This window comes from Centruroides vittatus, unplaced genomic scaffold (assembly GCF_030686945.1).
Source record: "Centruroides vittatus isolate TY-2023 unplaced genomic scaffold, ASM3068694v2 contig_954, whole genome shotgun sequence".
NCBI classification, from domain to species: Eukaryota; Metazoa; Arthropoda; class Arachnida; order Scorpiones; family Buthidae; genus Centruroides; species Centruroides vittatus.
Window position 1 is genome coordinate 758,235 of NW_027122633.1, and position 15,072 is coordinate 773,306.

General features: G+C 28.6%; 1 protein-coding gene across 5 annotated transcripts in view; it reads left to right on the plus strand.

The window, feature by feature from the left end:
* LOC136985141 (gelsolin, cytoplasmic-like) overlaps positions 1-15,072 on the plus strand; it is a 63,289-nt gene that overhangs the window by 45,725 nt on the left and 2,492 nt on the right. For 3 of the 5 annotated variants that reach the window (XM_067282338.1, XM_067282339.1, XM_067282340.1), the window contains exons 13-18: positions 41-226; positions 1,730-1,813; positions 2,078-2,139; positions 5,691-5,874; positions 6,258-6,368; positions 7,479-7,604. In XM_067282338.1, coding sequence (XP_067138439.1) covers positions 41-226; positions 1,730-1,813; positions 2,078-2,139; positions 5,691-5,874; positions 6,258-6,368; positions 7,479-7,604 — 753 coding nt within the window. Of the gene's footprint in view, positions 1-40; positions 227-1,729; positions 1,814-2,077; positions 2,140-5,690; positions 5,875-6,257; positions 6,369-7,478; positions 7,605-14,060; positions 14,107-15,072 lie in introns of all 5 variants that reach the window. The other 2 variants (XR_010882291.1, XM_067282341.1) reach the window with 1 other exon arrangement.

Below are 15,072 nucleotides of genomic sequence, written 5' to 3' on the forward strand. Positions count from 1 at the left end.
TTACATTTGCTAAATTTTTAAATTTAAACATTTTCATTAGGTGAGAGTTGTACAAGGAGCAGAACCACAACATTTCATACGTATTTTTAAAGGAAAAATGATCATTTTTATGGGAGGTCATGCCAGTGGATTTCGTAATGTAAGAGATCATGATACTTATGATCCAGAAGGCAGTAGAATGTTTAGAATTAAAGGAACTACTGATTATGATGTCAGAGCTGAACAGGTTAGATTTTATTTTTATAAAATTAACAGTAAAATTAATATATTACGATTTGATTCAAACTATTTAATTTTGTATTACATTCGTTTTTGAATTTATATAATATTAGGCAAAGTTGCAGCAGGCCCTGTACAAACCTGAGCTGTAATTTGTTAGTTGTTGTAGGACCTCTTGCGCATGTCCATACTGACACATGGCATTTTATTCTGTTTTTCATATTGTTAAAGCAGGCACTCCAAAGCATTCCCTTTTTTAAATTGGTTTGAAGTTTAATGGACATTGGATGTTGTTCATTTTTTAATGGGCATTCAGATTTTTATTTTTTATTGATTGTGTTCTATCAACAAAACAATGAGATTCACCTGAAGCCAGTCTCTCCATAAGCTGGGCCAAAAGTTTAAAATATCTTGTACACATGTATGTGAGATATTAAAGGAAAGGACTATTGTTAGTAGGGTTTCTATACCCAAGAACATGGTGAAACAGTTAGAAAGTCAAACAAGTTTACTCAAATGACTGAACAAAGGAAATCTGCAGCCCAAAACAATCTGGGTGTCATTATGGATGACAAATCTTATTTTACAATGAATGGATCTAAAAGTGTGGGAAATAAGAGCTTTTACTCTGAAAAAGGAAAGGACATTATGCCAGAAGTAAAGTTCAAACTTCTGCAATGTTTCAGATGAAAGTTTTGGTGTGGATTATCATAAGCCCTTGTAGGCAGTCTCAAACCTTCTGTCTAAACTTTGTATTAACATGGAAACATAATGTAAAGTGCATTAAGAAGAGATTAATGTATTCATGAAGAAGCACTATCCAAGTGGAAATCACAATGTGTCTAATGTACCCCAACTGAGACCAACTGAATGGTTTGGTACTAGTTAAAACAGAAAATGTATGGGAGAGGATGGGAAGTCAATTCCATCCCCTCTCATACATTTTCTGTTTTAACTAGTATCAAACCATTAACTCTTAAAATGAGTGAGGACTTCTAGAATCCTTTGAAATGTTTGAAAACAAAAGTTTGAAAGGTAGCAGATGTAGTAGATTTAATTTTCTTGTAATAGAGTTAATTTTGATGTAGTAGATTTAATTTTGTAAACTGACAAATAATTTTGTTAGACTACCCAAATATTTTTTCTTTAATTTATTTTATGTGCATTGTTCATTTTGTAATCGTAAAACTTCTGGAATAAATTCATTTTCTTATTCCAAATTTTTAGTTTAAACGCCTTTATATTGCTGCAGATTATATAATGATAAACTTTTTTGTCAACAAAAAATTGCATCTATGGATTATAGGTAAAAAATTATGAATATACAAGTCTTGAAATCATATTTTTTGTATATTTTTGGAATAAAGTATGAAGTTTAAAAAAGGCAAATATTTCAGCATGTATAGATAATTTATAGGAATGGAAAGGCTAAATATTTCAAAACACAATAAAGAATATTTAAATTCAGATATTAAAATAAATAAAAATGATATGTTCTTTTATGTTTTAGGTTCCAGAAGCAGCCAATTCTTTAAATTCTGGAGATGTTTTTGTTGTAGAAACACCATCGACTACATATATTTGGATCGGAAAAGTATTAAAAATATTTCTAAATAAACTATAATAAATAAATATAACTGAAATATTTATAAACAAGTAAAATTGAAATTGAAAATATCTCTACATAGAATTAACAAATATCTAGCAAAATTCAAATTTGTAGATTTTAATAGATTGAAAATGCTTGTTTATAATTAAATAATACTATTTACTTAGTGACTGAAAAAATTAAAAATTATTTTTAGAGAATATTTTTGAATATTTAACTTGTTTTTAAAGATATAAAACATTTTTATAGGAATCTAGTGAAGATGAAAGAAATATGGGAAGAAACATAATAAGTTTAATATCTCCTGACAGGTAAAATTATTTTATATTTTTATATTTATGTTATCAATTCCACTTCTTCAAATTGAAATAGAGACTTGATATCTGAGATTTATTACATCAGTTTAAAGTTACTGGTAGTGCATAATATTCCTTGGACTTCCATTTTTAAGTATTTTCTATATTTCCTTCATTTCTTTCCAATAAATTCTTTATAGTAAAATAAGTATAAGCAAGTAAAGTAGGGCAAGAGCTTAAACATTTGCAAGTAGATTATTTTGCTACGAAGAATTTATTGGAAATAAATGAAGAAAATATAGAAAATACCTAAAAATTAATAAATGGCCAAGGAGTTTTACACACTATAGTAACTTAAAACTGATATCCTAATGTCAGTTGAATGAAAATGAAAATTTTTAAGTATGTAATGAAATATTATAAATTAAATATTTATTGTGTAAAAAAATTAAAATTTGCATTTTAAATCCTAATTAAAAAGTTTATTTCCTAAATTTCCTATTATTTTCATATTTTGGTTTAACAGATATGATTTAAATTAGATATACATTTTTATTATAAAAATTATATATTTTTAATTATTCATAGAAATTAACTCCTGTCTAATTTACAAAAATTTTGATCTGATGTCATTGGCGTAGTGAGGGGGGTCAAGGGGGTGTATCATGCCCTGGGCACCACTCACAGAGGGGCACCCAAATGGTCTCCAAGACAAACTATATGCTTCTGGAAGGAGGAGGGGGTGCCAATAAAGTGTCGTGCCCCGGGCACCAGTTATGTTTGCTACGCCACTGTCTGATGTTTAATAAGACTTTATTAATTAAAATCAAAGATAACTTGGTGTTGAACAATACCATATTTTTATGGATTGTCTGGCATGTTGGTCTGTCCAAGGGAGACTAATAAATCAGATATTTCCATATGGTAAAAACAGCTTGCCCGTTTCAGTGAAGTAATACATCCCTCTCTAGAGGACACATTAAAAAAATGAACTAGTTTTTATTCTAAAACTGTGAAATTGTCAGTATTACATCAAAAATTCTGATTATATGTTTAATTTCTTAATTTTGTGTTCTTTCTAAAGATGTAAAATACTTGTGGAATTCGGAAAATGCTTTTTTTGATGTGTATTTTATTATTTGATTCAAAAATGCAAAAATAAACATACTAAATTTAAGAAACTCACTGTAAATTATTTTAGCTTACATTAACATTGGCTTTGTATGAAACTCGAGAGGAAGGTGTTATTTTTGTCAGGGTAGATGGTAAGTGTAGCCCACCCTGACTTACTACTACTACTACTACTGCTGCTGATGCTGTCAATAAGTTGTTAATTGTTTTATTGTCTTGAAAATTCTTTTCCTGATTTTAAGTCAATCAAATTACAATATTATTATTTCACTGTACTCAGAAAAATGTTTTCTTTAACATTTAATTAACAACTTGTTTTGTTAGATGTAATTAATTTTGTATTTCAGTTGCAGTTTAATTGGCATGCCAGAAACCCCAGGGTTACCAGCATGCCAGTCATTCTGCAAAAATACAGTAAATGCTAATAACAAATAAAATTGTCATTAAGTCCAACCCTACTTAAGATATGACACAATCCCCTTCATCTTCCCAATCCTCAACCTTTAATCACCAAAATTTAATAGCATTGATTTGTGTATTGGGAAAACACAAATTTCCGTGCAAAATTTCAGAAATTTTCAAGAAAAAGCACAGGAGTTATTAAGCTTCAAAGAGGGTGAGCAAAACTGTGCACTCCCCACACACAACACTAACGTCTATCCATATATACAGCAAAAACCCCCCTAGTTTTCTTGCATTTCTTGATGTTTTAAGGTTCCAGGTTCAAAAATGTAAAAATCTGGGAGGGTCATATTTTGACGAATTGCCATTTTTACTTTTCCAGTTCTGTTATATATAACAGAGCTGGAAAAGTAAAAATGATTTGGTTGACATTAAAATTAGTGTTTTTGAAAGTAATGTAATGTTTTTTTCAATTTTGTTTTATGTGTAGATTTCTTTAATAAACGCTATACATTCTATATGATGAAAAATATTTTCAAGTTTAGTCATTTTCTGATAGGGTCCCAAATTATTTTTTTGTCCTGATCCCCTAAAAGTACAATATATATTAAAATGAAACTATGAAAATATTAAAGAACACCAATACTGCCTCAAAAAATACCTCTCCAATACAGCACTAGCTGCCTATGCATTAGATAACAATGTGCAAGTGGATATTAACAAGGAATGCCTCCTATACCATGCAACAGACCTATCTTGGCTTAAACACCTAGAAAGAGTTGAAATCTACAGAGAAGGACACAGTTAACTTTAAAGAGATGGACTTGATTTTATCTGCTTGGAGAGCACTATTTTATTCCCTTGAGTAGTACTTTTGTATCAGCCATGCACAACTCTCCACATGCTGGAACATTCATTTAAAATGTTCTGTTCCAAGAGAATTTTTAATTTTCTTGTTCTATTCTTTATTCTTTCAGTTACACCTGATAATGTCCATTGTATACAGAAGATATTAGTTTTCAGTAAATTTTTATTCTCTTGCTGGTTATTGATGTTTGTAATATAATATATTTTCATTTAAAACAGTTAAAATGATTAAATCTGATATTAAGAACTAGTACAATAAGCTGGCTGTTATGTTTTAATTGCAATACTTGAGATATTTTCATCCAAATTAGAGAAAGTTATCATATCTTACAGTTTATTTAATTTGAAGATTTTATTTGATCATTTATATCATAAGAACTGATTTAAATAAAGACTATTAACATAACAGAAGTTTAAAAAGAAACTAAATAAATTCAAGAAAGAAAAATGAAAAAAGAGTTATATCCATTTATTAGCATTAATAAAGACAAATAATTAGTAAGAATGAAATAATTATTTGTTCAATTTGATTTGCTTTGGAAATTTATAGTTTCAAATTTAGATTTTATGATACTTCCCTCATACTTATCCAGGCTTGATGGCTAAGATGACAAAGGCACTACTAGTCTACCATTTTCAGAGAGATCTGAGTTTAAATCCAGGAGAAAACTTTCGGAATTTTTCATGGGAGATCTGTCTTAGATACGTTATATCACATCCTTTATCATCTGGCTATACCCATGGTTGGTATAGGAAAAAAAGACCTTTTTTACCTGTAAGGCAGAAGTTTTTTTAAAAAAGTTCTTATCCAAAAGCCAGCAAAGGAATTTCAAATTTTTAACGAGTCTTTTTCTTTTTTACTGAGATGGTATTTTCATAGTTTTGAAAAAAATCATTATTATTGTTAATATTTATTTTTATATATATTATCTAAAAACATCTAAACATAAAAAATGAAAACTGTTATTCAAACAAATCAAGAATTTAAAGATTGTGTAATAGTATAATTATCTTTGCATAAAAGTTATCTGTAGATATCCATATTATCATACATTATTGTGTTTTCATTTTTGAGATTTTAAAAATAATTTTATAATTAATGAAAACAAACAAAGTTTATATTTGTGAAGATGATTGTGAAATTTTTAAATTTATAAAATTTGTAGAGAAGCAGTAGAAATTATGGAAGAAGAAGAACCTGATGAATTTTGGGAAGGTATTGGAGGGAAAACAGAATATGAAAAATTTACTGGTTTGCCAGAAAAGCCTCTTTTGGAACCACGTCTGTTTCAATGTTCCACAGATACTGGCAAACTTAGAGTTGAAGAAATATGTTCTTTCACTCAGGAAGTAAGTAAAAAAAGGGATTTGAATTTATCAATTTACACTTATATTTATCAATTTTATTTATTTTTAAAATAGTTTTTTAAGTCTAATTAAATTAATAATTGTTATAGAAATTTATATTCACAGAAATGTAAGATAATTAAAGAAAGACAAGTGAATAACCAAAAATTTATATAAGATAATATGATAGAAAAAAATCAAAATATGGATTAAAGATAGTATGAAGTGGCTTCAGCTGTTACATTTATTTTAAAACAGTTACATTTTTGAGATATTCATTTATTTTTAATAATCTTATAACAGTTTTAAAATAATGAAAATTAAAACTGCTATAATAAAATGTATAAAATATTTTTGTTATAATTCTGACATTCACATTTTCATAGGATTTAGCTGAAGATGATGTTATGGTTCTTGATTCTGGTGATGAAATATTTGTCTGGATAGGAAAAGGTGCCAGTGAAGATGAAAAATCACAGTCATTAAAAATGGCAGAAGTAGGTTTTTATTACAGAATTATTATGATGCATATATTTTTTTTTAAATAAAAATTTTCAGTTATTGTGTTAATAATCTTAGCTCAATATTTTATTATGGTTAAGGGCTGGATTTATATGCATTTAATCCCAAGACACGTGCACATATCCACATAAAACTGCCTGATATATATACACAGCTACATGCACATTAAACACTTGAAATATGCATTTTTCATGTTAAAAGTGCCAGTAATATAGAGTAAAATTTGTAGGTTGAAATGCATACTACTTCTGTCTATGAGTAATTCTTACTAATGTCTATTATATCACATAAGTTTGATAAAATTTTATAACTTATTATGCTATCTAATCAATCATTATTGATATATTTCTATACATACAATTTTTAGATGTTTGTGTATGACTGGATTAAATTTTATATTATTAAATTAATAAATATAACATTTACAATAATTTGACTTCAGTTAATTCAAAGGATTATAAAAATTTGAAAAATAAGAGATGTTTCCATGGCAATGCAAAAATGTGTTAATTTGTGAAACTTTAAAAGAATGCAAGTTAAATGATTCAAATTTAAAACATTTGAATTTTGTGCACTTGTTTATAAAATTGGATAATGGAATGATATTTCTCACATGAACTGTACATGCATAAAAAAGATTCACTGCACAGTTAGCAGGAATTGACTATAGATCATTTGTTAAAATTAGCACTTGCAGTTGTACAAACAAGCACTTAGTCCCAAAATTGTGAAATCTGCAAAATATGCAGTAAAAATGATAAGAATATATTTTATGTGTGTTTTTAAAAAGTATATAAAATATCCATTATTGGACAACTTTAATTTGATCCACTTGGACCTAAATCATATTTATATCAGGGTTCTAACATCATAGCATTTAAGAAAAAACATGCACAGTATCCAGGAATTAGTTATGACTATATTTAATTCTAACTCATTATAAAAAATTACTGGGCTCAGCTATTGTATATAATAATAATTTTATAAATAATTCAATAAATAGTAATGATAATATTTAGAATTACAATCATATAAATTTTAAATTATTTTAAAATAAATAATAATAATAATTGATTTATTTCTAGGATTATATTAGAACTGATCCCACAGAACGTACTTTAGACAACACTGTTATTATAACAATTAAACAAGGAGAAGAGCCAGCTACATTCATTGCAATATTTGATGAATGGAATTCAAATATGTGGGATGTGAGTTGGTTTGATTGACATATACATTTTTTTACGTTATAATTTAATAATAATCTTTATAAACTATGCATAAATTATATAATTTTAAAAATTCTATATTTCAGGTTTATAAATAATGTTAATTTCAAATTAACAAATAATGATAAAGGTTAAGCTATGAATAATTTATAATATAACTTTTTAACAAAATAAAAATAAAAATATATTATAATTTGTAAACTGAATATTATATAAGTTCTAGAAAAAAAAAATAATAATAAACAATTTGTATCAATGCCATAAAAACTAATAAGAAGGCAATTAAAGAGAACTGATAATTCATAAAATTTATTTAATTAATATTTATATTTGTAAACTTGGATTTTCAAATAACCCCATAACTAAAAACCACAAAGATTTAGATTAGGAGAACATTGTGATCAAGCATTAGAAAACATTTGATAAATTAACTTGTCCTCTCTAAATGTGGTATGCAACAGTTGTGTTACTGTATGTGCAATGTGGAGTCTCACCCCATATTGCATGTCAGCAACACAACTGTTGGCTCCATCCAGCATGAAGGTTATGCAGGTTAGACAATTTCTTTCATGCAAAGTCAGCATAATCTTGCAACAGAGAAGATCTATATAACATGAAAAGGAACATTCTACACCAGGTGACATTTAAATCATGCTATAAACCTATTGTCTGGTGTCGGTAATGTAAGAACCAGTTTAAACCCTGTTGGATCAGCGACAGTCTAGCGAAGACCACTCACTTTGTCACTTGATGGTTGACCAGAGTGATGCAGGGGTGGTAAGTCCGTCGAAGCTAATAAGTCCACATGAGAGCAGATTAAACAACAAAAATAACAATTTAATGAACTAACTTCAAGCATACAGGATTCAGACAGATTACGCAACATAACGTCCAATACTATGTTTATGACTAAATTATCGACTGTATACTAATTCTCTTTAAATGCTAAAAGGCCAAGAGAGAAAGTTTACAAACATTATAACATAATACCTCTGAGAGGGAGTTATGATGTCTTCTACTTTCATTGAGGCGCATTGGTAGGGAGATTTCAATGGAGATAGCATTCAGCCTGGAGTATGGCAAGACAGGAGTCGTAGCCACCTGTCTCTATGGTGGAGTCTGGAATTCGCATTTAGGTGTCAAGTTGTTTGTTTATAATATTTATATAGACAAATGATGATCTTATATATAGTCATTTAAAATATATCCATTTTCAAATAAAAAATAAATATTAAAAACAATGGGGTCGGTTATTATTATAATGTTAAAACAATTATTCCACATCTTTTCTTCATACACACCGGGTATGTATTAAATAATTACAACTTACTCGTGCCTGTGACCGGTGTGAAAACAATTCAAAACTAACAAACGTTTTCTGGACACCTTCCGTGCCCTTCTTCAGGCTAAAATCGCTGGATTCTATTTTTTAAAAACGAAACCGCCGTTCCGAATTTATACGAACGAATTCGAATGATGATAGTTCGAATGTGTGATGTTCAAGGCGCATGCGTTATAACTGTCGTGTTCCGTGTTGTATCGTACTTTTTAATCTTGGTGCTCTTTTTTATCTTGGGGTCACTTGACTTCATGTGTCATCGGACCCAAATAAATTTTTAGGCATCCTCTTGTAATAAAGCTTGCCAAGCAAGCGAAAGAGCTATCTCGTTGCGTGAATTAATGCATTTTGTTGCACTTTGCGCTTTATGTATCTCTATCGCTTCCAGCCATTTAAGGTGTTCTATCTGGGTCGTTTTGGTTATTAGCTTGGCTCCCGCGAAGTCCACATTGATGCCCGGTTCAGAAGCGTATACTGCGAGTGACGTGGTAGCTCTGTTGTATCTTATATCCGCCTTATGCCCCGTCACATATAACCCGACATTGAAATCCATATACGAATCTATCGCCAGGAGACGTAAGGTCACCGTTGCTTACAGGAGAGGCCCAACTATATACAGTTTGTTGCGTAACGGAAAGGACCCATCTGACCTGAATAGAATGGCAGGCGTATACCGAATCCCGATAAAAGACGAGAGAGTTAATAGGGATCTGATCTACATAGGATCAACAAAACGCTCTATGGAAGTCAGACTTAAAGAGCATAAGGCGGATATAAGATACAACAGAGCTACCATGTCACTCGCAGTATACGCTTCTGAACCGGGCATCAATGTGGACTTCGCGGGAGCCAAGCTAATAACCAAAACGACCCAGATAGAACACCTTAAATGGCTGGAAGCGATAGAGATACATAAAGCGCAAAGTGCAACAAAATGCATTAATTCACGCGACGAGATAGCTCTTTCGCTTGCTTGGCAAGCTTTATTACAAGAGGATGCCTAAAAATTTATTTGGGTCCGATGACACATGAAGTCAAGTGACCCCAAGATAAAAAAGAGCACCAAGATTAAAAAGTACGATACAACACGGAACACGACAGTTATAACGCATGCGCCTTGAACATCACACATTCGAACTATCATCATTCGAATTCGTTCGTATAAATTCGGAACGGCGGTTTCGTTTTTAAAAAATAGAATCCAGCGATTTTAACCTGAAGAAGGGCACGGAAGGTGTCCAGAAAACGTTTGTTAGTTTTGAATTGTTTTCACACCGGTCACAGGCACGAGTAAGTTGTAATTATTTAACAATTATTCCAAAAAATTATAAAAATTCTTTAAAAATAAACGAGTTAAAATCCCTCTTCTTTATCCGATTTCGAATGAATTCAAACAAAGATGGACACTCATTTAGAAAAATTACTTCTCACTTTATTAACCATAATATCCATATATTATGGTTAATAAAGTGAGAAGTAATTAAAGTGAGAAGTAATTTTTCTAAATGAGTGTCCATCTTTGTTTTAATTCATTCGAAATCGGATAAAGAAGAGTGATTTTAACTCGTTTATTTTTAAAGAATTTTTATAATTTTTTGGAATAATTGTTTTAACATTATATCCATTTTCATTTTTTATTATTCATCTTTCCTTCACCAAATCAATAATTCTGAAAATGTTTAGTAAATATGGATTTTCACTCCTGGAAGAAAAACTTTACATATAAAATGAATACTGAAATACACTATATTGTTTCTATATAGAAAAATAGTTTGAATTTTTTAATTTCTAGATTTGAAATAACTTTTAAATTTTGCTTTTTGTAATGATGTAATAATAATGCCAAATTATTGGGCTATTTTCAGGCTATGTTAATGATTAGCTACTAATTAAAGCACATCTGCCTATCTCAAGTCAAATTAATTAATAATTAATCATTAACATAGCCTGAAAATAGCCCAATAATTTGAAAAATTGTTTAAGATTAATTAATTAAATCAGGTTACACGTTGTTGTTATTAGATAAAATAATAATATATTGACAATAGACTTATATTATACTGTATATATATACAGGGGGGTATATTTTAATCAATCTACTAGAATATTTCAAAAAATGCACATTCTACAAAAAATAAAGTATGCAATCAAAAATCAAACTTCAAGGAGGCCTCAAGAGAGAACTGTCAGTTTCATCATAGATGGCATTAAAATTAGTGAAAAGAGGGTCAACTTCATTTTTTAAATGGAAACCCTCATTTTTTTATTGCATATTATGATTCTACATCAAAAATAAACACACATTTACCTAAAACACTTATTTGAAAGATGCACTTATCAGAAATTATGAGCATTTGAAGTTTTATGCACTTGCCACATGATTCATGCATGAATCTGTAGATATCTGTGAAGTCCATTGAAAAAGAAAGAAAAATGCTTAAAAAAATCATTAGGAAACTTATTATTATTGGATGGAATCAAAGATCACCATCTTCTCTTTACTACAAGTTTGATGGCTTTAACACACTGTGGCACTAGTTTTTATATCAGTTCATTATTTGAAGAAAAAGAATGATTCCATCAAATAATCAAATAATTTCTTAATGATTTTTTCTTCCTTTTTTCATTAGACTTCACAGATATCTACAGATTCATGTATGCATCATGTGGCAACTGCATAAAACTTCAAATGCTCATAACTTCTGATAAGTGTAGCTTTCAAAAAAATGTTTACAGTAAAAGTTTCTTTATTTTTGATGTAGAATCATAATATGCAATAAAAAATGAGGGTTTCCATTTAAAAAATGAAGTTGACCCCCTTTTCTCTGATTTTAATGCCATCTATGATGAAACTGAGAGTCTTCTCTTGAGGCCTCCTTAAAGTTTGATTTTTGGTTCCATACTTTATTTTTTGTACAATATATATATTTTTTGAAATATTCCAGTGAAATTATTAAAATATATAACATAATTGTACAATGTTATAATAAAATATAATTGTATACATACAGTATACTGTATATACACACAATTATATTTTATTATAATGTATTAATAAAATCCTAATCTTTGGAATAATTTAAATTGCTTATTCTTTTAACAGCAATCTCCTTCACTCATAAGAAACTGAGACAGATCTTTGATTTATATTTCATGGTAAACTTTTTAAAAGTCAGAAAATTAACATTAAAAATCAATGAATTGCACTATTAAAATTTCCGTTTAAAGTTATGTATTTTATTTGCATAAGAAGCAAATTATCCTTACAAATACAATTTGTATTTGTTAGAATAATTTATTTGTTTATATAAACTATGCAAACATTTCTAAACAGCAATTATTATTGTTTTATGGATGTGTTGTGCAAAAAAAATATTAGTTTTAAAAAATGGAAATGGTTTTTCTCCTTTCTCTATCTGTATGGCAGAAACTAATTTCTATTCTTCTTTTAACTGAACTTAATATCAACATGTTTATCTTCAAATCCAATATTTATTATTTAATTTCTGGGTTAATGTTACCTTAGGTAGCCAAGATGGCGGCTCGTCTCTAATTCCAGCAAGGGAACAGTGGAACGCACGTTCTAATCCAACCTAACCTATCTTAATAGATTACCCCTATTCTAATAATTTGGTTGCTAAAAATTATGGTAATCTATTAAGATAGGTTAGGTTGGGTTAGAACGTGCGTTCCACTGTTCCCTTGCTGGAATTAGAGACGAGCCGCCATCTTGGCTACCTAAGGTAACATTAACCACATTTAAGATTTAACTTGAAATTTCAAAATTTGTTATATATTAGAGACCATTATCATGATTCTTTTATAATTTTAAAATTAAAAAGTTTTTAATTAAAGCTTTTTTTTTCTCTAAAAGAAAATTGTATGTAACTTTATTTTATTTAAAAATATAGTTACTTCAACTGAATCAAACCGAATTTGATTTTATTTCAAACAGTTATATGCCAACTGGTAGTGATTTTTCTGTCAAATATTTATCTTATGCACAGAATATGGTTTGTTTCTGTGCTATTATTTCTAGATAAAAATTCTTATTTCTCAATGTAAATTAAAGATTATTTACATATGTATCATTTTCTCATTCAAACTTATAATTCATGACAAATGAAAAGTTATCATATTTAATACATTTGTCATCTTAATCATATTACACTCCATCTAATTTAACCTCGTAGTAGAGCTCCATCATCTAAAGGAAATTTGTTTACTCACAATAATTATATAACTAATATTTTCATAATAAGTATTTCATAATAAAATAATAGATTCAGACCAATTAATAAGCTTATAATAATAGTAAAATTAATAATTCTAAAAATACTAATCAATTAATTACACAAAGTTGTAATCTAATAATATTTTCATTAACATTTTAAAATAAATAATAAATTTATTACTTGAACTGATAAAATAATAATATAAAATAGGATATCAATAACTAACATACCTTTTTTGGGTGTACTATAGATTATCCCCTATGGAATTTCAGGACTTTGATTATATATTGGAACTGAGGGGACCGAGACGAGTTCAGTGGTACCCTATTTTTGGACCGGAGACGAAAAATAAAGAAGTTATCATACTTTTTCACTTACCATACTTTTTTAATGCTCTCATGAAGACAGCATCATAGTTGCTGGTACTGCCATCTTGCGGAAAAGTCTGCAAACCACGACGTCGGACTACAGTCATCTCCAGTAGGGTTAAACACGCGATACGAGAGCGGAGAGAGCGATGCGACTTCCGATCATCGCGCGATCGCCAGAAAAAAGTATGATAACTTTTTTATTTTTCGTCTCCGGTCCAAAAGTAGGGTATCATTGAACTCGTCTCGGTTCCCTCAGTTCAAATTTATACTCAAAGTCTCGAAATTCTATAGATAGTAATCTATAGTATCCCCCCTTTTTTATTGCATGTAAACTTATTATTTATTCCCTGTAGTTTTTGTTTTTCTGGCATGATATGAACTAATAGCATGTATTAGCAATAGTAATAATAGTTACTTCTCATATAAGAATTGTGCTCTCTAATTATTCTAACCTCCCCTTAAACTTCAATATTTTTTTTCTTTGCAATTATAGTAATTGAATATAGAAGTAGTTTGAACAGTATCATCAAATTAGAGTGGTAAGTTACCACAATTAGATTTTAGATTCCTGATTTTTCATTTTATTATTTTTTTAATAATTTTTATTTATTTACAACAAACTAAAATATATGAATAATACTCGTTTTTTTATAAGTTTCATTTGGTGATAAATGCTTATAAGAGAATATAAATACTGTATTTTGTTTTCCTATGATTCCCAGCTAGAAGCCTGAATGTGTTCTGTTTAAGAGTTGCAAAGATTTAATCTACAGTTTTGTTTTAGTGCACACATGAATGTATATGTCAAACCATAAATAAAAAACATGATGATTAAGTATTAAGAAAGAAAGGATGTTAAATTTTTAATTTATGATTAACCATTTAATGTAAAATATAATAAAAAATTTTGTTCTTTATATGAAAGGAAAAAAATAAACTTCCATTTTTATTAGATTACTTTTAATGTAATTAGGTTAGAAATTTTATTAATGATTGGACAAATTTTATCATTATGTAGACATGTCAGTCTAGTCTGATGATTCTAATCTTTTAAGTTTATAAAGTTAATTTTTAAATGTCAGGAAAAAGAATATTTTAAAATGAAATTTAAATTTTATGCAAATCAAGCAAATATACTGGCATTTATATTATCTGAATATTTCAAGTTACTTTTTGCATTTATATATTTAATTTAGATATACAGTAAACATATATTGGAAATATATTTTATTTGGATGATGTAACCAGTATGTGATTTGTAAAATTTCTAAAGAGAAAGGGATGATCACTCAGTTTATATATAGTAGGCTTACAATAGCACTTCATTTTACTGTTAGAGGTGGGTGACACAAAAATCATGATATTAGCATTACTGCAGTGGGAAAAAATTGCAGAATTGTATTACAAGAAGTTTTTGAATCACTTTAAAACATGCATGATACACCAAAAGAACACTCCAAGCAACTCTCTACTTGGTTTCCAGTTCAGAAAGAGATGTCTAGGTA